Raw genomic sequence first — 26468 nt, forward strand, 5'->3', positions numbered from 1 at the left:
GCTCCTAGCCTCCCTTCCTTAGTCTGCTCCGCGGGGCTACTGCTCTGCTACTGGACTTCCTAACTTACTCAGCTGTCTGCTTCCTTTCCTCCCAATTAGAATAGACACTCCATGAATAAGGCAGGGGTTGTTATTTTTTTCGCTACTATATTGACAGCACCCAGAATAGCATAGATTATGTTATCCTTAGGTACTCAATGAAAAATAGTCCAGTAAATAAGTGAATCAGGAAATAGGTATTATAAGAAAATGAGTTTTTCCCAAATAACAGTTTATCTTTTCAGACTCCCAGACACTTAAAAGCATTTCAAAGAAAAATCTTTAAAATATATACTATATAGTATATTATTACATATATACATAATACATTATATATATACATATATACGATATGGTATATACAAGTATGTAATAAACTATATAACATATAGTATATCATATATAGATATAGTGTATCATATGCTACATATATCTTATTGTATATAGCATATAATGTGCTTTCTTAACTAGAGTAGACTCATCAAAACTGAAACCATTACTGTACTCGTCCCAGTTATGGTTTTAAGCATTTTACAAGGATTTTCTCAATTTACTTATAACCATGAGGTATGGTTACCATCACCAGTGAGGTGAACCTATTAGGTAGCGTATAGTCTCCACTTCTCATATGTGGTAACCAATGTACCTGAAGTCACTTACGCAGAAGCAGCACAGCTCCAGACAAGCCGTTTCTGATTATAAGGTCCACATTCTCAATTAACACCTCTCAGTGCAGACTGGCAAACCTGCTACATCCTAAATTCTCCCTTGTACACAGTCAGCTGTTCCTCTTCTCTGTGATCACTGCAACTACTCCTAAGTAACTTTTTAAAATTTCCTTTCTGCTAGGACCTAAAAAAAACAAAAAGCCTACTCTTTTAAAAAAAGATTTAATTTGTGAGAGAGAAAGCATGCACGAGCACAAGCAGGGGGAGAAGCAGGCTCACCACCAAGAAAGGAGCCCAATGCGGGACTCCATCCCAAGACCCTGAGATCATGACTTGAGCTAAAGGCAAACGCTTAACTCACTGAGCCACCCAGGTGTCCCCAAAAGCATAGTCTTCTAAAATAGTATCCTGGGGTGCCTGGCTGGTGCAGTTGGTTAAGCGACTGACTCTCAGTTTCAGCTCAGGTGGTGATCTCAGAGTTGTGAGATTGAGCCCTGTGTCAGACTCTGTGCTGTCTGGAGTCTGCTTGAGTTTCTTTCTCCTTCTGCCTCTACTCCTCCCCACAATCTCTGATCTCTCCGTCTCTCTCTAAAAAATAATAATAATAAATCTTTAATAATACAGTGTCCTGGGGCGCCTGGATGGCTCAGTGGGTTAAGCCGCTGCCTTCGGCTCAGGTCATGATCTCAGGGTCCTGGGATCGAGTCCCGCATCGGGCTCTCTGCTCAGCGGGGAGCCTGCTTCCCTCTCTCTCTCTCTGCCTGCCTCTCCGACTACTTGTAATTTCTGTCAAATAAATAAATAAAAATCTTTAAAAAAAAAAAAATACAGTGTCCTAATTTTACTCTCAAGTCAAAGTGGGTTTCAGCTATAAGTAAAGCTTCCATTTTTTTGTTTCCAGGATGTGTTAAGACTGTACAGAGAAAAAGTTAATCTACTACCAGCGCATCCTTCGTGTTTAAAAGAAGATACTAGACAGATGAGCAAAATTGTACTCGAAGACAACTTTTAGAGACCCACTATTGGGTCTCTATGTACTTATAACTGCTGGGCTGAGGGGAAGTGATTTAGTCATCTTTGGTCAAATGCTCTACATTCTGTGAAATCCATGGAATCATTTGTTCAAGCCTGAAAGAAATCCTCATACGTTCTATTTGGGCTTCTCCCGAAATGTGCTAGACACCAGCTCAAGTGGCAAAGTTTTTACCATTCTTCTGTATCCTACACTGAACAGTCTCTTCTCATTGTTTTCCCTCCCCTGGACCTCCCCCCTCTCATATGCTAAGATGATCCAGGAACCCTATAAAAAAACCTATAAAAAAAGAGCAATTTGTTTTATATTCCATTTCTTACACATCCCATTCTTTAACTATGATATTAACAGCTCACGGACTTCTTTAAGATATAGCAGAAGGTTGGAAATTCATTAAATGTTTCAGTGAAATTTTGCTACTGCCTTTAAATGAAAGAAATGATCAACATAGGGGCGCCTGGGTGGCTCAGTGGGTTAAGCCTCTGCCTTCGGCTCAGGTCATGATCTCAGGGTCCTGGGATCAAGCCCCGCATCGGGCTCTCTGCTCAGTAGGGAGCCTGCTTCCTCCTCTCTCTGTGCCTGCCTCTCCGCCTACTTCTGATCTCTGTCAAATAAATAAATAAAATCTTAAAAAAAAAAAAATGATCAACATAAATGAAAGATTCTTGGATTTAAAACTAGGTTTTTTCTGTCTTTTCGTCTGATAAAATAAACATAAAATTTGCCATTGTAACCATTTGAAAGCGTCTAGTTCAGTGGCATTAAACATTCACACTGTCATGCAACCATCACTACCATTCATCTCTCTAGAACTTTTCGTCTTCTCGAACTTAAAATTTGTACCCATTAAATACCAATTCCCCATTCTTCTGTCCCTCCAGCCCTGGTAACCTGTATTCCACTGTCTCTATGAATGTTCCTAATCTAGTTACCTTGTATAAATGGAAACAGACAATATTTGTCTTTCTGTGTCTGGCTTCTATCACTTGGCAAAATGTTTCCAAAGTTCATTCATGTTGTAGCAGAATTTCATTCCTATGTATGGTTGTATAATGTTCCATTCTGTGTGTACACCGCATTTTGCTCATCTGTTCACCTATTGATGGATCACTCGATGGGCTCTTTCTACATTCTGGTTATCATGAAAAATACTGCAATGAACAATGCTCTCAAATGAAACATCCAACTATGAAGGCCAACTTTCTTTCACATCCAAGTATCATCACATACCACAGTGAAGAGTTTTCTCTGTAATGGTGGATATGATGTCACTTCTTTCAAAGTCCAAGAACAAGCCATGTTTGGTCTCTGTCCCATTCCACTACATGGTGCATCAAGAAGAATTCGGTCAAAAGATTCTGCTAAGAATGGAGGTTTTCCTATGAAGAGAAATATAAACATATTTGCTATCTGCCTACTGGTCTAGAATAGGAAGCTCCTGAAACAGAAATAATTATCAGCAATTTAAAATCATAATCTAGACTACAAAGAAAAACAATTTCTCCTTTCAAATAGCGGTAAAATTAATTTTAACATATGCAAAATAGTAAAAATGTGATTATTATAATTAAGGGTTATTCTGTTGACACAGTGCAAATCAAGGCCAATCAAATGAGACTCTGAATCCCCAGCGTCAGGAGCCATTGTTTATCAGAGCTAGGATCTGGAATTACTTCTCGTCATCCTGAAGGCTGACACTTCTCTGGGCAATCCCTACTGAAGACAGCCCACAAAGGAAGAGTACCCGTTAGGTTCTAGTCAAATCTACTAGTTCTGAGGTTCCTCGCTCTCCTTGCTTCTGGGCCATCAGCAAGGCTATGCTCTAGAGTAAGGCAGTATGTCCCTGCATCGAATCATGCAGAGGTTTCCCTCTGCATTCACCTGACTAACTTTCACTAACTTCTGAGCTATTTTAAGTGTTACTAGAGAAAGTCATGAAACCAGTCTGCTCATACATACGTTTATGCTACTTTACTGCATGCAAGACACTGCTACTGACTGCTTTCAGAGGAAGCCAGCTGACTGTCTACAGTAACCACAGCAATGTTCCGAATACCACACCAAGATAACCTGCTTTTCTCTAACTGCAAGACAAGCAGACAAGACTGCTCATCAATTTAACTCATCTCTATCTAAACCCATCCTTGCCTTCTTACCTATGGTCTCAGAATATCTTCTCAAAGTGAACAGTTATTTTTAAGGATTTTGATACATACTAAAAAAATGCTCTAGAAAGACTATACCAATTGATATTTCCATTATGATTATACTTATTCTCCCAAAATTCTTCATCAAAGGATTATTTTTATTGTTACTGTTGTTGTTTTATTGGCCATTTGTATTTTTCTTTATATGGTCACATTGTTTTGTCCTTTTCCTACTAAGATTATTGTCTTTCTCTTTTTTTAAAAAGATTTTACTTATTTGTTTGAAAGAGAGAGCAAACACGCAAGCAGGAGGAAGGGCAGAAGGAGAAGCAGACTTTCCACTGTGGGGCTTGATCCCAGGACCTGAGATCATGACCTGGGCCTAAGGCAGATGCTTAATCGACTGAGCCACCCTGATGCCCCTGTTATCTTTCTCTTATTGATAAGAAATATAAGGGTAGTAGCTGTTTCCTGCCGTGATTAGCTCTCGGATACCTTAGTGATCTCTTCTGCTTTTCCAACTCTTCAACATCTATTTAATAGATTCCTTACACTACTTATTTATACTACATTGTCTCTGTTGAATATACCTTTATTCCTGTGGCCAAATATACAGCTCAACAAGTTATTCATTTCCCTGACAAAGTAAAATAAAACCAAAAAATCAACTCCTGAGACTAACAAATACAGACCATTAATGATGAACAATTTGGCCTCATCCAGATTCTTCTCCAACCACATTTCTCAGTACTCCCCCCAGATCTGTCAATGTTAAAAACAAATCCACATCACCACTTTGTTACCCAAAACTGTCACGAACTCTATTTCCATGCTTCTACTAATTCTATTCCCCTGAGAAGCCCCCTGAACTTATTTTCATTTGTCAAAATGCTCTCTACAGTCTCAAGGCCTAACAAATGCCACCTCCTCACCTAAATGCTTTTTCCATTGCCCTCTAAGAAGTAATCCTTCCTTCTGAGTTCCTACTGCACTTGGTATCTTTTGGATGTATGGTATTGTTTTTATATTTATTTACTTGAGAGACAGGGAGACAGAGAATATAAGCATGTGGCAGGGAGGGGCAGAGGAAGAGGGAGAGAGAATCTTCAGCCGACTTCACACTGAGCATAAAGCCCAATGCAGGGCTCCATCTCCTGACCTTGAGATCATAAGCTGAGCGGAAACCAAGAGTCAGACGCTTAAATGAGTACACCATCCAGGTGCCCCTGGCTGTATAGTCATACAATCCCTGGTGATCATGTCTTACTTCCCCCCAGCACTGAAAATTCCTTAAAAATATCTGCAAGCTCACAAGATACCTCTGTGTGAACTAGGATTAAGATATCTGCACCCTGGCTCTCTTTGGAGATGACATGATACTTTATATGGAAAACCCAAAAGACTCCACCCGCAAACTACTAGAACTCATACACCATTCAGTAGTGTGGCAGGATACATAATCAAGGTACAGAAATCAGTTGCTTTCTTATACACCAACAATGAAAATACAGAAAGGGAAATTCGAAATTGATACCATTTACTATAGCACCAAGAACCATAAGATACCCGGGAATAAACCTAACCAAAGAGGTAAAGGATCTGTACTCAAAGAACTACAGAACACTCATGAAAGAAAAGGAAGAAGAAACAAAAAGATGGAAGACCATTCCATGCTCATGGATCGGAAGAATAAACATTGTTAAAATGCCTATACTGCCTAGAGCAATCTATACTTTCAATGCCATTCTGATCAAAATTCCACTGGCATTTTTCAAAGAGCTGGAAAAACAATCTTAAAATTTGTATGGAACCAGAGGAGATCCCGAATTGATAAGAAAATGTTGAAAAAGAAAAACAAAGCTGGGGCATCACATTGCCCGACTTCAAACTTTACTACAAAGCTGGATCACCAAGACAGCATGGTACTGGCACAAAAACAGACACGTAGACCAGTGGAACAGAGTAGAGAGCCCAGATATGGAACCTCAACTTTATGGTCAAATAATCTTCGACAAAGTAGGAAAAAATATACAGTGGGGAAAAAAACAGTCTCTTCAATAAATGGTGCTGGGAAAACTGGACAGCTATGTGTAGAAGAATGAAACTCGACCATTCTCTTACACCATACACAAAGATAAACTCGAAATGGACAAAAGACCTCAACGTGAGGCAGGAATCCATCAGAATCCTAGAGGAGAACATAGGCAGTAACCTCGTCGACATCGGCCACAGCAAATTCGTTCAAGATATGTCTCCAAAGGCAAAGGAAACAAAAGTGAAAATGAACTTTTGGGACTTGATAAAGATCAAAAGCTTCTGCACAGCAAAGGAAACAGTCAACAAAACAAAGAGGCAACCCAAGGAATGGAAGAAGATATTCACAAATATCTTCACTACAGTCGAAGGGCTAATATCCAGGATCTATAAAGAACTCCTCAAACTCAACACACACAAAACAGATAATCACATCAAAAAATGGGCAGACGACATGAACAGACATTTCTCCAAAGAAGACATACAAATGGCTAACAGACACATGAAAAAAATGTTGACCATCACTAGCCATCAGGGAGATGCAAATCAAAACCACACTGAGATACCACCTTACACCAGGCAGAATGGCCAAAATTAACAAGACAGCAAACAACATGTGTTGGAGAGGATGTGGAGAAAGGGGAACCCTCTTACACTGCTGGTGGGAATGCAAGTTGGGGCAGCCACTTGAGAAAACAGTGTGGAGATTCCTTAAGAAATTAAAAATAGAGCTTCCCTATGACCCTACAATTGCACTATTGGGTATTTACTCCAAAGAGACAGATGTAGTGAAAAGAAGGGTCATCTGTACCCCAATGTTCATAGCAGCAATGGCCACAGTCACCAAATGGTGGAAAGAACAAAGATGCCCTTCAACGGACGAATGGATAAGGAAGATATGGTCCATATATATAATGGAGTATTATGGCTCCATCAGAAATGATGAAGACCCAACTTTTTTATCAACATGGATGGGACTGGAAGAGATTATGCTGAGTGAAATAAGTCAAGCAGAGAGAGTCAATTATCATATGGTTTCACTTATTTGTAGAGCATAAGGGATAACACGGAGGGCATGGGGAGATGGAAAGGAGAAGTGAGTTGGGGGAAATTGGAGGGGGAGACAAACCATGAGAAATTGTGGACTCTGAGAAACAAACTGAGGGTTGGAGGGGAGGGAGGTGGGAGGTTGGATGAGCCTGGTGTGGGTATTATGGAGGGCACGTATTGCATGGAGCACTGGGTGTGGTGCATAAACAATGAATTCTGGAATACTGAGAAGAATGAATATAGATAGAGAGAGAGAGAGAGAGAGAGATAGATAGATAGATATCCGCACCCTGGAATTAACATAGTCCTACACTATGATACACTGAGTACAAGTTGGAATTCAGCCCCTCAACATATACCTCAGCCAGGTCCCTTTGGACAGAGCAAAACTATATGCCATGGCCCTGACAGGGGGAGCGACAATAATGTCTCATCACTGAACTTACTGTTCTTGGTAAGTTCAGTGATGATATTTAAGACTTAAAAAGGCGGCGGATAATTATACAGAAACTGAGAAAATCATAAAAATCGTCTAGACCAAGAATCTGTCTAAATCTGTCTAAAATCAGACCAAGATCACCAAACGGCCCCCAAATGTACCTGGTCCAAGAGAAATTTCTCTTGTTCAAAACTAGAAAGCGATGGAATGACTATTTAAGGCTTATACATAGTATAAGAGTACCCTGTTTTCTGTTTATGCAAATCTTTTTCTCTTAATATATAATCTTACCACTACATTTAGTGATTTCTAAAACTGCATTAGTATGGAGTCTTACATAATCTAGGTGCAATTTTATGATACAAGTAACGAGACTGAGACAACTTTTGGAATGATGGCATATGCAGATCTTCTTCCCAGTGAAATGACTGGTAAAAATTATAACAAAACCAAAAACTGCCATTTAAAATCTCTACAAAATGTCCAGGATATACATCAAATGAAGAAACACTTATTAAAGAAAGTCTAAGGACTATGAGTGTCTGTGGTATCTGAGCCACAATCTATTCCTTCCTTTGCCCCAACAGCCTCTTTCCTGAAGTTCAGAGTGAACGGTGATCCACTTCATGTGGGTGTGGCCAAGAACACATCGCTGCCTCTCTCCCTACACTCCCTGGCAAGAAATATGGTAATTCACTGGCGATGACAGGCCTGCCTGCATTTCTCATCTCCTCAAGTCCCATGTTGGAGAAGCTAAATTCCAGCTTAAGAGCAGCTGAAAACTCTGGGGCTGCCTTCCTCCATCCAGCCCCCACTCATCCGTGGACAGCTCTAGTCCAGGCACAGCAGCCTGACAGACAGCCCAACTGTCTCTGCCCCAACCTAACAGAAGAACCTCCAAATATAAAAAGCAAAAACTGGGAGAACCAAAGGAAGAAATATACCATTCAACAATGAGTTAAAGACTTCCACACCTAATTTTCAATAATAAAAATAATAACCAGGCATAGGATCAAAAAAGAAATAGAACGTTTCAACATAGAGGAGACCTAACAGATTATATATAGAACATTCCACTCAGCAGTGGTAGAATATACATTATTTTCCAGTGCACATTGGTCATTCCCTAAGAGAAAATAAAGTGAGGTCATAAAACACAGATCAATAATTTTATTTTTTTTAAGATTTTTAAAAATTTATTTGACACAGAGAGAGAGATCACAAGTAGGCAGAGAGACAGGCAGAGAGGGGAAGCAGGATCCCCGCTGAGCAGAGAGACCCCGATGTGGGACTTGATCCCAGGACCCTGAGATCATGATCTGAGCCACCCATTGAGCCACAGGCACCCCCAGATCAGTAAATTTTAAAAGGCTGAACTCATACATTTGTTCTCTATCAAAATGGAATGAAAATATGTTAATAATACAAGGAAATTTGGGAATATCACAAATATGTGGAAGTTAAAAAACATGCTCCAAAATAACCATGGGTCAAGGAAATCATAGGTAAGTCATAAAATGATTTGACATGAATAAGAACAAAAACACAACATACCAAAACTTATGGGAAACAGTGAGAGATGGCTTAGAGGGAATATTACAGCTGTAAACACCTACGTTTCTAAAAAAGGTATCAAATCAACAACCTAGACTTCAATCTTAAAGCAATGGAAAAAGAAAAGTAAACTAAAAAGCGAAGATGAAAATAATAAAGGTTAGAGCAGAAATTAATGAAAGAGAAAAAAAGAAAAAAAAACAAAAACAAGAGAAAGGATCAACAAAACCAAAAGTTAATTATTTGCAAGGAGCACAAAATAGACAAAACTTCAGCCAGACTGACCAAGAAAAAAAGAGAAAAACTCAAAATGCTACTATCAGGAATTTAAAAGGAGACATTACTACTGACCGGATGGAAAGAAAAATAATTAAAAAGGAATACTACAAACAACTGTACAGATAATTTAGATGATATGGAGAAGTTACCAGTGAAACACAAACTCCTGAAAATTATTTAAGAAGAAAGAAAATCTGAATAAATCCATAGTAAGTAAAGAGACTGAATTAATAATTTTTTAAATTTTCACAAAGAAAAGTCCCAGCCAGATGTTTTCACTGATGAAGCTACCAAACATTTAAAAAATATTTAATAATTTTTGATATATTCTTTCAAAAACAGAAGGACAAAGAATACTTCCCAATTCATTATTTGAAATCAGAATTACCCTAATATCAAAACCCGATGAACACAACACAGGAAAAACTACAGACTAGTAACTCTTAAGAATATCAACATAAATACAAACAAACCTGATCAAGCAACATGGGAAAAAAATTATGCACTAATACCAAGTAGGATTTATTCCAGGAAGCAAGATTGGTTTAGTATCTGAAACTCAATAAAGGTCAAATACCAGAAGATCATCTCAATAGACACAGAAGAAGCATTTGACAAAGCCCAATATTATTTTATGATTAAAAACAGCAGCAAACCAGGAATAAGAGGGAAAATCCTCAGCATAATAAAGGTTATCTATGAGAAACCTATAGCAAGTTTTAAGCCACTAGAAAGACTGATCAGCAATAAGATATGAAAGTCCTCTGTTACCACTTCCGCTTAAACATTTTACTAGAGGTTCTAGCAAGGACAATTAGGCAAGAAAATGAAACAAAAGGCATCCAAATTAGAGAGAAAAAAGTAGACCTATCTTTATTATTTGTAAATAAACAAAGCTGGAAGACACCTCACTTCCTGATTTCAGAATTTACTAAAAAGCTACAGTAATCAAGACAATCCTTACTACTTACAGATAAAAATACCAATCAGTGGAAGAGAACTGAGAGTCCAGAAAGAAACCCTTACATTTACGGCCAACAAAAGTACCAAGACAATTCAACAAAGCAAAAGAGCATTTCACCAAGAGGTGCTGGAGCTAACGAGTATCTATAGGAAGAAGAATCAAACTCAAGTTGGATTCTCTCATCACAGCATAAACAAAAATTATTTCACAATGGATTCTAGATCTAGTTGTAAGAACTAATATTATACAATTCTTAAAGATACCCAAAACACAAATAACAAAAGAAAAAACAGGTAAAATGGACAACAAATTAAAAACTTCTGAGCATCACAGAACACCATCAAGAAAGTGAATGAACAACTCACATAATGGGAGAAAATATTTATAAATCCTATGTCTAACAAAAGACTTGTATCTGGAACATATAAAGAACTTGCACAGCTCAAAACATAAAAAGACAACCCATTCTAAAAATGGGGAAAAGGATCTGACTAGACTAGGAGATATAACGTGCCGAACAAGCACATGAAAACATGTTCGACATTGTTAGACATCTCTGCAACAGAGAAACGCAAATCAACACCAGAAGACAGTACTCCACACCTACCGAGGTAGCTTATAAGCAAAGGGACAGATGCTGGTAAGGATGTGAAGAAACTGAAACCTTCATATACTGCTGCTGAAAATGTAAAATGATCCAGCTACTTTGTAAAACAGACTGGTTGTTCTGCAGAAAGTTGAATGTTGAGTTGCCATTTGACCCAGAAATGCCACTTAAAGGTATTATGCTCAAGAGATATGAAACCTATGTCCACACAGAAACTTGTACACAAACGTTCACAGCAACATTTTTCATAACAGTCAAAAAAGCTTCAACAACCCAAATGTCCACCAAATGATGATCATCGGTGCAGTGGAATACTGTTCATCCATGTAAAGGAATAAAGTACAGAGACACACCATGACAAGGATAAAACATAAACACATTATAATAAATAAGAGAAACCAGTCACAAAAGCCCACATACTCTATCATTTCCTCTATATGAAAAATCCAGAACAGGCCAATCTGCAGAGACAGAAAGTAGGTTAAGAACTGACTAAGCCTGGGGGGTGGAAGTAAAAGGGAATAGGGAATTATTGAGTATGAGGTTTCTTTTCAGCATAATGAAATTGTTCAAAAATTAGATTGTGATGATAGCTACATATCTCTGAATAAAAAAAACTAGTGAACTGTATACTTTGTGTGAACTATATGGTACACGAAGTATACACTAATATACAACAAAGCTGTTAAAAAAGTGAAGTCAGATTATTACAAATTTTCATTCTAAAGCAATCTTTATTATTCATCCTACATGAAGAAAACCCACTATTTTTTCCCATTTAACAAATAATACAGGAGTGCCTGGGTGGCAGCCTCTCCCTTTGGCTCAGGTCATGATCCCAGGGTCCTGGGATTGAGTCCCACACCGGGCTCTGCTCAGGAAGGAGCCTGCTTCCCCCCTCTCTCTGCCTGCCTCTCTGCCTACTTGTGATCTCTGTCTGTCAAATAAATAAATAAAATATTTTAAAAAATAATACAGGTAGATGTAACTTAAAATTAGATAAGAGAAAGAATAATAATCGTTCAAAAAATCTCTACTATAACATGAAATGTTTCCTTTTGCATCAAGAATAAAAACTGCTTTCTGGAATGATTTTTAGTACTTACCCTATACATTAAAAAACAACTGGTTTCTTTTTATAAATTGTATATATGAGGGAAAAGATAAGATTCAGGCTACTCCTTGTAAGTATAACATTAAAGATGTGGATAATCTTTATTCCAAATAAATGACAGCCAAAGTGAATATACTTCTTAAAGAGTTCAAACTGAATATTCAGACTGAGTATTTTATCTTTTTAGGTTTTTTTTGAGGGGGAGGATATTAAAATCTCCTTGTTATGCTACATAAAACTTTTAATCATACTAATTCAATTTACAGAACAGGTGAAAATCACCCTGAAGTAAATTGTCAGAATTATTGTTTTTATGCTCTTTCATTTTCCAAGTCAGTATTTATTCTTTGTGTCCAACTAACAATCTATTGTGCATACAAATTAAACATTTCTAATAAAAAAATCATTTAAAACGGTGGAGGGGTGCCTGGGTGGCTCAATGGATTAAGTCTCTGCCTTCAGCTCAGGTCATGATCCTAGGGTCCTAGGATCAAGCACCACATTGGGCTCTCTGCTCAGACGGAAGCCTGCTTCCTCCTCTCTCTCTGCCTGCCTCTCTGCCTAATTGTGATATCTGTCAAATCAATAAATAAAATCTTTAAAAAAAAAAAAACTGTGGAAAAAATTCTGTTTTCCAAAGATGACTGTGAGAATATCTTCCATCCCACATGCTTTCAATTTGCCATTGACTCTTCTCCCAAAAGAGATGGGGTCTAATGCTCCTTCTCCTTTATTCTGGACAGCACCAAACTTGATGCTACATGACTTTTGGACGAGGTCATAAAAGGTGATACAGCTTCTGCCTGGAGCTCATGGGACACTCATTTTCAAAACCCAACCAACCTGGTCTGAGAAAGACCAGTAAGGTGATGTGTAGGTGCCTTCTGAGAGCCACCATTAACCTCCAGACAGGTATGTATTAGACAAACCTTCTGAGATTTGTCATTGTGTAAGACACTGAAAGTGAGAACCATTTGAGTTCCCAGTTAATCCCTAAAATTGTGAGAAATAATAACAAAATTATTATTGTTTTATGCCACTAAGTAATGGGATGATTTGCTGCAACAGCAGTCCATACCCAGAACAAATTGTTTAAAAATCAAAACTGCCCTGCAACATGACATGTGCACGGTGACTGAGCCACTGAATCAACTCCTTGCCACCTTATACTATACACCTCATTCATCTGCTCAGATAACTTCGACTCTCATCTTAAAAAGTAAAGAAGAAATTTATAACTAAAAGGAGTAAATTTAGAAAACAGGAGGTGGGAAATGGCAGAGTAGGAAGAGCTTGAGCTCCCCTGATCCCACAGACACACTAAACCAACAACCACAACTACTACAACTAATTCTAAAAATCTGAAAACAGAAGATCTTCCAAAGAGAAGGTCACGTCAAAAAGGGTAAGATTAGTGGAGATAATCAAACTCCTGGTGTGATTACACAAACAGATAGGAAGGGATCAGACTCTACCGCTGGCAATCCTAGCCCTGGGAACTTACAGTGGGAAGATGAGACCTCTTGATACCTAGAGCTTTGAAAATCAGCAGAGCCTACCTAACCTTGGGAGTTCTGACAATCAGGCTATCAGATGATTTTTCAACAGAAACTTTGCAGGCCAGAAGAAAGTGGCATGACATGTTCGAAGTGCTGAAAGGAAAAACCTACAACCAAGAATATTCTACCCAGCAAGGTTATGATGAAGGAGAAATAAAGAGTTTCCTGGACAAACAAAAGTGAAAGGAGTTTATCACCAGTAAACCTGCCTTACAAGAACTGTTAAAGGAAATTCCTTAAGAGAAAAGAAAGACTATCACTAGAAGAAAATCATTAAAGAAAAAAACTTCACTGGTAAAAACAAAAACATAGTAAAAATAGTAAATTAATCTCTCATAAAACCAGTATGGAGGTTAAACCACTAAGATTGTGAAATCAAGTATATGTATAAAAGGTATAAAATCTATAAGGAATACACAAAATAAAAAGATGAAAAATATGACACTACATACATAAAATGAAAGAGAAGTAAAAATTTAGTGCTTTCAGAATGTGTTCAAATTTAGGTGACCACCAACTTAATACAGACTGCTATATACAATAGGATGTTATAAATGAACACCATGACAACAAATAAAAGACCTATAACAGATATTAAAAAAAAATAAAAAGAATCTAAGCATTACACACACACACACACAAAATGAAACAAACAAACAAAAAAACCACCTAAAGAGAGCAAGAAGGAATCAAAGAACTACAAAAACAACCAGAAAGCAATGAACAAAATGGCAGTAAGTACATATCTATCAATAATTAAAGTTTTTTTTTAAAGATTTTATTTATTTGAGAGAGAGAAAGAAAGAACAAACATGAGCAGGGGGAGGGGCAGAGGAAGAAACAGACTCCCTGCTGAGTAGGGAGCCCAAAGCAGAGCTCGTTCCCAGAGTCCTGGGATCATAACCTGAGCCAAAGGCAGATGCTTAACTGACTGAGCCACACAGGACCCCAGTAATTACCTTAAGTTTAAATAAAGGCTTAAATTAAAAGACCTGGTGACTGAATGAATAAAAAACCAAGACCCATCTATATGCTATCTATAGGAGACTCACCTCAGACCTAAAGACACATAGAAACTAAAAATGAAGGAATGGAAAATTCCATGATATTCCATGCAAACAGAAGAAAAAAAAAAAAGGCAAAGCCAAGTAAAAACACTTACATCAAACAAAACGGACTTTAAAACAAGGCTCTGAGGTGCCTGGGTGGCTCAGTGGGTTAAGCCTCTGCCTTTGGCTCAGGTCATGATCCCAGAGTCCTGGGATCAGGTCCCGCATCAGGCTCTCTGCTTGGTGGACAGCCTGCTTCCCCCTCTCTCTCTGCCTGCCTCTCTGCCTACCTGTGTTTTCTCTCTCTCTGTGTCAAATAAATAAATAAAATCCTTAAAAAAAAAAAGCTCTAATAAGAGACAAAGGCATTACATAATAATAAGTGGATCAATCCAACTACAGGATGTAACAACTGCAAATGTTCACACAACACAGAGCACCTAAACACATAAAGCAAATATTAACAGAGGTAAAAAACAATATAACAACCATGTAATAATATACAATAACAGTAGTGGACTGCAACACCCTAATAACATCAACCAACAGATTACCCAAACAGAAAATCAACAAAGAAACAGTTGCTTTGAATGACACATAGAACAAATGGACCTAAAAGATACAGAATGTTTCATGCAAAATGAGCAAAACATACCTTTTTTTTTTTTTTAAGATTTTTATTTATTTATTTGACAGACAGATATCACCCGTAAGCAGAAAGGCAGGCAGAGAGCGAAAGAAAGGGAAGCAGGCTCCCTGCTGAGTAGAGATTCCCGATGCGGGGCTTGATCCCAGGACCCTGGGATCATGACCTGAGCAGAAAGCAGAGACTTTAACCCACTGAGCCACCCAGGCACACCCATACCTTCTTTTCTAGAGCATATGGCACATTCTCCAAAACCAATCACATGTAAGGCCACAAAATGAGCCTCAATAAATTTAAAAACACCAAAATCACGTCAAGCACCTTTTCCAACCACCACAATGGGAAACCAGAAAGAAATTAACAGAAAAAAACTGGAATAAACCACAAACACATGGTAGCTATACAACATGCTACTAAACAACAATGGGTCGATGCGGAAATCAAAGAGGAAATCAAATAATACCTGGAGACAAATGAAAATGGAAACATGAGGGTCCAAATTTTGGGGAATACGGCAAAAACAGTTTTAAGACACAAGTTTACAGCTGATACAGACCTACTTTAAGAAATAAAAAAACCTCAAACTATCTGTCCTAAAGGAACAAGGGAAAAAAAAAGTCCAAAATTAGTAGGAGAAGGTAAATAAAAAGAGTAGAGCAGAAGTAAATTGAGACTAAGAAACAACAGAAAAGATCAACGAAACCAAGAACTGGTTCTTTGAAAGGATGAACAAAATTGATAAGCCTTTAGCCACACTCATCAAGAGAGAACTCAAAGAATAAAATCAGAAACGGAAGTGAAAAACAAAATCAAAGAGCAGAAATAACGGACAACATAGAAACACAAAGGATTATTGAGATTATAAGAAAACAAAAAAGTTTTATCCAAACAAATTGGACAACCTAAAAGAAATGGATACATTCCTAGAAACATACAATCTTCCAAAACTGAATCCGGAAGAAACAAAAATTAAACAGACTTATTAGTAGTAATGAAATTAAATCAGTACAAAAAATTCCCAACAAACAAAAGTCCAGGGCCAGAAGGCTTCAAACACTGAAAGAAGGGTTAATACCTATTCTTCTCAAACTATTTCAAAGAATAGAAGAGGAAGAAAAACTTCCAAATTCATTCTAAGAGGCCAGCATTAGCCTACTATTAAAACTAGACAGACACTACAGGAAAAGAAAACCTGACAGACAGTTGCAAAAATCCTCAACAAAACATCAGCAAACCAAATTCAACAATATATGAAAGGGTCATTCACCAAGATCAAGTGGAATTTATTCCAGGGATGCAAGGATGGTTCAATATTCACATACCAATGTGATACATTAACAAGAAGGATGATCATCTTATCAGATGCAGAAAAAACACCTGACAAAATACAATATCCATTCCTGATTAAAAAATAAAATGAAACGAAACAAAAAAACTCTCAACAAAGTGGGGTTAGGAGAAACATACCTCAACATAATAAATGCTATATATGAAACAATGTACAACCAATATCATACTAAATAGTGAAAAACTGAAACCTTTCCTCTAAGATCAGAAATAAGACAAGGATGTCCACTCTAGCCACTTTTATTCAACACAGTCCTAGAAGTCCTAGCCAAAGCAATCAAAAAAGAAATAAAAGGCATCTGAACTGATAAGAAGGAAATAAAACTGTTACTCTTTACAGACATGATACTATATATAGAAAACCCTAGAGACCATAAAAACCTATTAAACAAATGAATTAATGTACAGAAATCTGTTGTGTTTCTTCTGTACACTAATAATGAAGTAGAAGAGAGATTAAGAAAACAATCCCATTTACAAATGCATCAAAAAGAAAAAAAAATACCTAGGAATAAACCTAACCAAGGAGGGGAAGACCTACACTCTGAAAATTTTAAGACCTTAAGGAAAAAAACGGAAGACAATACAAATATATATAAAGATATACCACACTTGTAAATGGGAAGAATACTGTTAAAATGCCCATACTACCCAAAGTAATTTAAAAATTTAATGCAATCACTACCAAAATAACCACAGTGCTTTTCACAGAACTAGAACAAATAGCACTAAATTTTGTATTAAGCCACAAAAGACCCCAGTCAAAGCAATCTTGAAAAAGAATAAAGTTGGAGGTATCACAGATTTCAAGATACACTACAAAGTTATAGTAACTGAAAAATATGGTACTGGTAGAAAAACAGATCAGTAGAATAGGAGAGACTGATTAGAAATAAAACCATGCTTTTATGTTCAATTAATCTATGAAACAGGAGTCAAGAATATCAATACAGAAAAGACAGTCTCTTCAATAAATGGTGCTGGCAAAATTGGGTAGTTACATGCCAAAGCATAAAACTGGACCATTTTCTCACACCATGCATAAAAATAAACTCAAAATTATTAAAGACCTAAAATGATTAAATATGAGACCTGAAACCATAAAATTCCTAAAAGAAAACACTGGCTGTTTTGACTTTAGCCTTAGCAATATATTTATAGATACGTCTCTTCAGTAAAGGGAAACAGAAGCAAAAATAAACTATTGGAACTAAACCAAAATAAAAAGCTTAGGCACAGTGAAAGAAACCATCAACAAAACAAAAAGGCAACCCTACTGAATGGAAGATTTTGAAAATGATGTCATCTGTAAGGGATTAATTTCCAAAATATATACAGAATTTACACAACTCAACACACACACACAAAAAAACAAATAATCTGATTAAAACATGGGTACAGGACCTGAGAAGACATTCTTCCAAAAATATACAGATGGCCAAAAGACCCACAAAGATGCTCAACATCACTAATCCTCATGGAAACGCAAATCAAAACCACAATGAGGTATCAGCTCACACCAGTGAGAATGGCTAACATCAAAAACGTAAGAAATAACGTAATAAATAACACACGTTGCAAGGATGTGGAGAAAAGAGAAATCTTGTGCACTCTTAGTAGGAATGTAAATTGGTGCAACCTCTATGGAAAACAGCATGAAGATGACTCAAAAAGTTAAAAATAGAAATACTTTATAATCCAGTAATTCTACTACTAGATAACTAACCAAAGAAAATGAAAACATCAATTCAAAAAGATATATGCATCCCTATGTTTATTGCAGCATTATTTACAGCAAGCAGTATTTTTTTTTTTAAGTAATCTACCAAACATGGAGCTCAAACTTACAACCCAGAGATCAAGATTTGTATGCTCTACCAGCCAGGTGCCCCTTTACAGTAGCCAATATATCGAAGCAATCCCACATGTCTACTGATGGATGGGATAAAGAAGATGTGGTGTGTATACATAAACACACACACAATATTAGTTAGCTACAAAAATGAATGGCATCTTGCTATTCCTGACAGCATGGATGGACCTAGAGGGCATGGTGCTAAGTAAAACAAGTCAGACAGAGAAAAACAAATACCACAGAATTTCACTTATATCTGGACTCCAAATGCCAAAACAAATGAACAAAGAGAAACAGACTCATTAATACAGACAACAAACTGGTGGTGGCCAGAGGGGAGGTGGGTAAGGAGATAGGCAAAATAAATGAAGGAAATTAAGAGATACATACTTCTAGCTATTAAATAAGTCACAGAGATAAAAAGCACAGTGTAGGGCATAAAGTCAATAGTATAGTAATATTTTATGATGACAGAGGATGACTTAACTGCAGTGAGCACTGAGTAATATATAGAACTATAGAATTGTTACATTGTACACTTGAAACTAATAACACTGTCAACTACACTAAAATAATAAAAATTTAAAATAGCTTATAAATTTTAACAATCACCATTACCACTTTCAGTAATACAAAGACTTTGTCAGACTGCTAGTTGTTCTTTAATATCCATTCTCCTCTTTTCCTAAAGTCATGGGGTTTTTTTGTTATCTTTTTTTGTTTTTTAAAAGATTTTATTTATTTATTTGACAGACAGAGATTACAAGTAGGCAGAGAAGCAGGCTGAGAGAGAGGAGGAAGCAGGCTCCTGCCGAGCAGAGAGCTCGATGCTGGCCTTGATCCCAGGACCCTGGGCCACCCAGGCACCCTAAAATCATGTTTTGAACTGGGCACATGGCTGTACAGCTAATGAGTATATCTTCCAGCAACCCCCACACTCCCCCGCAGTTAAATTGATCAAATGACTAACCTGGCCAATAGCATGTGAATTCCTAAGGATTCTCACACCCTTTCCCTTCCCCTTAAAAGAAATGAAAAATCTGTCTTGGACCCAGAGATGAAACTACTAGCACCAGAGGCCCACTTCTGTTACATGAGACCAAAATAAACAAAAACTAAGAAACAAAAAATGCTTCTATCTATTCTAAGCCACTATATTTTGAGTCTCTCAGATACAGGCTATATACGCTAATATAGATCTCCTGCGAGTTGCTGGCTAACTCTTCTGGGTTAACGGCCAACTGACCATGAGATGCTGTTCTCATGTCATCAGGCAATTACATCTGACCTATTCCCACCTCCTTCAGAAGATAAATAACAGCCTAGACCTTGCTATTCAGAATAACCCCTATTTTTCTAGGAAGATTTCCATGTGTTTCATTTATTTCTTTATTTCCATGTGGTTTATTAGACATTAGGCAGGTGTCACCAAATAACTTCTCACTTTCCAGGAGTCCCAAAGATACGGTGATGTTCACATTACTACTGATGCATTTTCCATCAAACAAATTGGATCTATTGCCAGACACTCTAGGTTTAATAATCCAAATCAAACTACCACATAGTCTGCGATGAATCATGTCTTAATGAAAAAAAGAGCTAAAGATGACAACCTACGACCATCAGCTAATAGTGATGTGGATGAGTGAAAAATCAGTGATTGAGTATCCCAAGTCAATTAATGAATGTCTCCCTATAGCACAGAAGGCCAACCTCTAGGATGGCTACTCCTGCATCTTGATTGTTCTTGCCAATCTTAGCCTTTATGCTTTTAAGTATGATTACTCTCTTTAATGTAAAACTTGGTGACCTTCCAACAATTTCAGTTAAGTGACAGTAATAGATTATATTGCACTGTCCACTGTTCACTAGTCATCCTTATGAACAAGAGCTTATATATGAGAAAATTAGATGATCTATAAAGGGTTGGGAATCAAAACAATGTCCTCAGGTTTTTAAAATCATCTTTATTCAAATAGCATCTTTAATAAACATTTCAGGGAAACTGATGCCAATTAGTTTGTTAAAATATGCAAGTTTTTTGAGTATTTCATGAAATCAAATCTGAACAAAGAATGAGAGGAATAGAGGACTTAATAAATGCAATGTTTTATTCCAAGAAAAATCATGTTACAGGATATGTGACAGATTCTCCTCCCTTCCTAGCTCCATAGCCCCATTCTCTCAAGAAAAATGAAGAAAACAAAATACCTCAAAAATCATAAACTTGAAAGGCCAATAAGCTTGAGATTTAACAGGAAATTCAGAGAAATACTTAAGACCAAAGAGTCTGACAAAGTCTTGGGGTTTGATTTTATATTATTAAAATCTGACATACATTTTATATATGGGGACTATTTATATGTTCTGGGATAAGATGAAAAGCAAAATGATACCGATTACAGATACCTATCTTAGATCCCTGCCCGTTTCAAGGTCTTATGGATATTTTAGGCTAGAACAGTGACAGCAAAATCTGTTTCCAAAAGCCAATTATAGAAGCTTATAAAGATAAAATTTAACTCACCTTCAGCATCCTTAACCATATCGAGTTTAAGAGCCTTTGTTCCATCAAAGCAAAATGCCTTGATGGAATTCAGCCCTAACAATAAAGCATTCTGTTTTATTTTCTCTACTTTTTTGGATATTTTATCCAGTGCTATTACTTCTCCCTAAAAAACAAACAAAACACACATAAAAATGAGGTGTAAACCCAAAGCAGTCACGACAACTACTAATAATGAGGAAAACTGGTGATAAATTATGGTCTTTCCTACTTTCCTCCCATCCCTAATTTTAAATCTGAATTCATTAACCAAATGTGTATCAAAGTTACATTAAAATACTTAAGTCTTATCCTTTTAAAAAACCCCATTCTTAGAGCAAGACAAACCAAGAAACAGACTCTTAACTATAAAGAACAAACTTCTGGTTAGGGGAAGCGGGAGCGGGGGTAGGTGAAACAGGGGACGGGGATGAATTCCCTTCATTACTTAAGGCTACTCACTGAGGCTGCACTAGTGTTACCACAAGGGGTGTGTGTGTGTGTGTATGGCTGCATATATGTACAGACTGCATATATTCATACACACATAGAACATAGATACACATACAATATAGGTTTTAACTCTTCAATGTTTATTGAAAATATAAATTTATTATGTATGTACATATACATGTATGCATGTGAGTGTGCATTATTTTCTTGCTCGTGACACAGTGAATGTTTCAAAAATTGTAATAGTATCAAATACTAATATGCAGGTAATGTGAATTTTCATCAGAAGTCTTTGGATAAAATGATTTGCACTAATGAAAGGGAAAAATTACAATTTCATCTTGACACAGTAAATGTTCCTATTATTTTTTTGCAAGACTGTTTTTACCAATCTTTGGCATTTACAAGATTGCTTGTACCAAATGACCATCCTAAAAACCATCAAATATAGATCAGAAATAGTCATCTGGTAAAGTCCAACATCTGGCACTTTGGGGAGTGGGCACACAGATATTACAACTTTTATCAACTGAATCAGAGCAGAAGGGCTCTGCTAAGCCTCACAGAACAGTATTTCTATGCTAGAAAGTCCTACACTTCATGTAGGCAATTTTTCCTTATTTATAAATGAGTACTATAAAAAAAAAATGCCAAGTTTCCTAGGTGCCTAAGATTTCCTACCACTGTATAAATCTGAGCTAACTTGGAAAAATATGAATGGATCCACTGTCCCCAGTCTTTTACTGCCTTTGCAATGCTCTTTACCCAGTTTAGATTCCATGCTGTATCTCATTACTCTTATACACATCCTGTGTCTTAGATGTAAGCATGACAAAAAATGCTGCTGTGGTTAAATCCAATTCTTCACCAACTTTACATCCAAACCCAAAAGCTAAAAAATGCCCATCACTATCCCAACAAATTTTACCTTACATTCATGACCACTGTATTCACAGAGCCCATTGTGCAAACTGGAATGACTAGGACGCGTCCATAGCCCATTCTCACTTTCATTTTCCTAGATTAACATTTCATACCCCCCAGCTCTTACTACCTCCTTCCCCATCCCCATTCTCATCTGATGACCTTGCTTCATATTTCACTGAGAAGACCCAAACAACTGAAAGAAACCTTCCTACCTCTTACCACATCGACCGGCCCACCAATATCTGCACCCACGTACTCCAACCCCCTCCTATTTCCATGGATAAACTGCCACATGCTACCATCTAAAGCCAAGTGTGCATCAGACTGTATCCCATTTCCCCTCCTCAAAGATACAGTTAGCAATTTCCCCTTTTAATGGGTCTCTCATTAGCATACAAACATGATCATTTCTCTCATCTTCAAGTATTCCCTGAGTTCATTTCCAACTACTGCCCCATTTCACTGTATTCCTGTAAAAATAACTCCCCCCACCACCCCTGCCAAAGGAGTGATCTTGATTCACTTTCTTGGATTCCTCTCAATCTCAATCCAAGCAAGGATTTCCACTCACCAAAGCTGCTTATGATAAGGTTGCCCATCACCAGCCTGGTGCTAAGCCCACTGGATGCTCCCAGTCCTCAATTTTTATGTCCCGGCAACAACATCTGACACAGCTGATCTCTCCACTGTCTTTCAATCCCTTTCTTCCCATTGTTTCCAGGGTTTCAGACATACTCCTCTGGTTTTCCTCTGACACGACTGGTCATTCCTTCTCCTTTCCCCAACCTCTGAATGTTGGCACACAGCACCCATGCGGCTCAGTTTTCTGGCCTCTTCTACTCTCTATTGCCACCCATATCAGTTTTATGGCTTTACATATTATCTCTAAGCTGAAGACTTCCAAATTGCTATTTTATATATTTTTACACTTCCAATCTATATATTTATTTCCAGTCTATACCTCTGTCCTGAACTCTAGGCTCAAATATCCAATTGCCTGCTCAGTATCATCCATTGCAAGTCTAACAGACACTTCAATTTAATATCTCCAAAACTAACTTTCTGACTTGCTCCTCCCATAGTCACCCTTACCCAAAATCTGTAGGAGTCACCCTTGATCACTCTCTCATTTCCATAACCCACATCCAGTGCATCGGCAGCTTCTTACAACTCCACCTTAAACACATCTCCAGAACTTTTTGCCACCTCCATAATGCTTCCCTGAATTACTGTCTCAGACCAGTCACCCCTGCCCTCCTCCAGTCTGTTTTTTAAAGGCAATAGCTAAAAGGATACTGGAAATAGTAAAGAGGCATATGTCACTCTTCTGTGACTTCCCATCACTCCAGCACAACCAACATCCTGTGAGACCCTACCAACAGCTAGACCCAAACATTCTCCCCCAAGCGTCCCTCTCTCTGTTCTCTTTTCTTCCTCCTGTCTTTCTCACTTTGTCTTTCTTAGCAAAATGCAGAGGTTCCTCTAACAGGTCAGGTGCGCTTCAGCCTCGGAGCAACCACACTTGCTTTTTCTCAAGAGAAAACATGCGTCCCACAGACCTCCATGTTGCTCATCACCTCAAAGTCCTTCCTCAAAAACCATCTTCACAGGGTGTATTTCTCACCACCCTCCTAAACACTGCATACCCACTCCCCTCCACAGCCCCAGTGCCCCTCCCCTTCCTCTCTTGCTCACCAGCGCCCTTACCGCGATCCTACATGCCATAACGTGTATTCATTTAGCTTATTATCTGTCTCTTCTTAACTAGAAGGGAAGCTACACGACGAAGACAATTTTGGTCCCAAATTGGTTCCAAATTGCTATTTTATATATTGCTGCATCCCCAGTACTTGGCATATATAAGTACTGTCTGTTTAATCAACCAACCAACCAATTAAAATCTGCCTCCAGATCAAATAGGTGAAGATAATAGTGTGTCTAAGCATTTCAGGAACCATGTAATTTTATGATTTGACACAAGAAGAAAGATAGCATCAACTGGCCCTATTCTTCTTGAGCTGAAGAATCTTAGGTGCAGCACAGAATGGTCACAGTGAGTGACAACGTCACACTGAGTTTTAGACACAAAGTAACCCAAAATGAAAGGAAACATACTGTCAAATACATATATGTGGGGGAAAAGCCATAGAATCTGAAATAAAGTCATCCAAGACTTACTATATTTTATGACAATGCAACAAGCTTAATAATTAAGCCATATCATAAGGTACATATATATTATCAATGTATATATTGATACTTCAATATATACTATCAAATTAAGTTTCAGAGGCAGATTTTAGTAGTTTAAGAAGTGTCAAGTCTGATAATCAAGAACATAAAAAAATCTCTTAAATGTTGCATTTAAATGTAATTTTATGAAGAAGACTTCTACTCTACAAATGTATTAGTAAATTTAGGATTTAAGAAGATCTTCAGATAGTCTTCATAAATGTTAATTATCTACTGAACTCAACATGTGAAGAATGACATTACTGAACGGTCTTCACTTTGGCCGAATCTGAAATAATTCAGATTATAAATGTCTATATAATGTTCCATAAGTAACATGAGGTTCCACCTTCAACACTGAAACATGTGATATGTTGAGAGTAGTTTTTGCTGTGAAGACAGTCTCACCTGATCATGCATTAATGCTGCAATGTGTGTTGTTTTGCCCCCGGGCGCTGCACACAAATCCAGAATCTTCTCTCCGGGTTGAGGATCTAGAACATGAGCTACTACAGCAGATGGCAAATTCTATTAAAAAAAAAAAAAAATCAACTACCAATGATTCTAAGTCCTTTTAAAATTCAGAATAAGAGAACATAAAGAAATCTTTGGAGGTAATCCAATACAACATCCTCTGTCAGGAATAGGTTTTCTGTAAATATACCAGTGTCAGAAAATTCAGTTTCCAAGAGTATCCTATGATCTCACTGGACATTCATACACGAGACACACACATGCATGATGTATTTCCCCTATCAATTTAACAAAAAAAAGCACATTATTCCCCCCTCAATTCAGCGGTCTCAATATTGTGAAGGCCAAAGCCCTTTCAGAAATATAACAAAGCTCTGGATCTTCTTCTAAGAAAATGTACAAAATTTTGTAATTTCAGGTTCTTCACCATCTAACACCCACTTAAGAATCCTAATTTTATGCTACTAATGCCACTCAAAGACATCTGGGTTCCTATCTCCCCGCCACTACCACATTTCTGTAGGAGAAAAGTAAAATGTAAGCCAATCTTACTATTTCTGATTGACACCTAGAAATATGAGATTGGACAACTCCTGAATCTACAGCAATAAGCCATACGGCAACCAGTTACATTATACCATTAAATCATTATTAGTTTATTTTTTTAAAGATTTTATTTATTTATTTGACAGAGATCACAAGTAGGCAGAGAGGTAGGCAGAGAGAGAGAGAAGGAAGCAGGTTCCCTGCTGAGCAGAGAGCTCGATGCCGGACTCGATCCCAGGACCCTGAGATAATGACCTGAGCCACCCAGGTGCCCTTTTTTTTTTTTTTTTAAAGATTTTATTTAAATCATTATTAATTTTTAAAAAATCATTATTAGTCTTGATCAAAAAGGATTGCTACTGGGGCACCTGGGTGGCTCAGTGGGTTAAAGCCTCTGCCTTCAGCTCAGGTCATGATCCCAGGGTCCTGGGATTGAGCCCCGCATCGGGCTCTCTGCTCAGTGGGGAGCCTGCTTCCCTCTCTCTCTCTGCCTGCTTCTCTGCCTACTTGTGATCTCTGTCTGTCAAATAAATAAATAAAATCTTTAAAAAAAAAAATGGATTGCTACTCTAAGGTAACAATTTTCCTTAAATAAAACAGAATAATATCCCAAAGTAATGCATTTTTAAAAAAATATTTTATTTATTTCACAGAGAAAGTACACACAAGGTGGAGGTAGAGGGTGAGAAGCAGATTTCCCACTGAACAGGCAGCCTGATGCAGGACCCTGGGATAATGACCTGAGCCAAAGGCAGATACTTAACCGATGGAGCTACCCAGGTGCCCCTGTAATGCATTGTTTTTAAAGTAATGTATTTTCTAAATTACTTTTCAAGAAAAAGCAGTAGAGGCTAATAAGCAATTAAAACACTTTTGTGCAACAGAGGGTTTCTTTTTTTTTTTTTAA

General features: G+C 37.4%; 1 protein-coding gene across 2 annotated transcripts in view; it reads right to left on the reverse strand.

Annotated features, from left to right (window-relative positions):
- NSUN6 (NOP2/Sun RNA methyltransferase 6) overlaps nt 1–26468 on the reverse strand; it is a 62087-nt gene that overhangs the window by 4100 nt on the left and 31519 nt on the right. For both annotated transcript variants that reach the window (XM_082742058.1, XM_082742059.1), the window contains 3 exons: nt 24950–25069; nt 20912–21056; nt 2971–3119 (listed from right to left, as the gene is read on the reverse strand). In XM_082742058.1, coding sequence (XP_082598184.1) covers nt 2971–3119; nt 20912–21056; nt 24950–25069 — 414 coding nt within the window. The remainder of the gene's footprint in view (nt 1–2970; nt 3120–20911; nt 21057–24949; nt 25070–26468) is intronic.

Source organism: Mustela nivalis (genome assembly GCF_964662115.1).
Source record: "Mustela nivalis genome assembly, chromosome: 7".
Classification (NCBI taxonomy): domain Eukaryota; kingdom Metazoa; phylum Chordata; class Mammalia; order Carnivora; family Mustelidae; genus Mustela; species Mustela nivalis.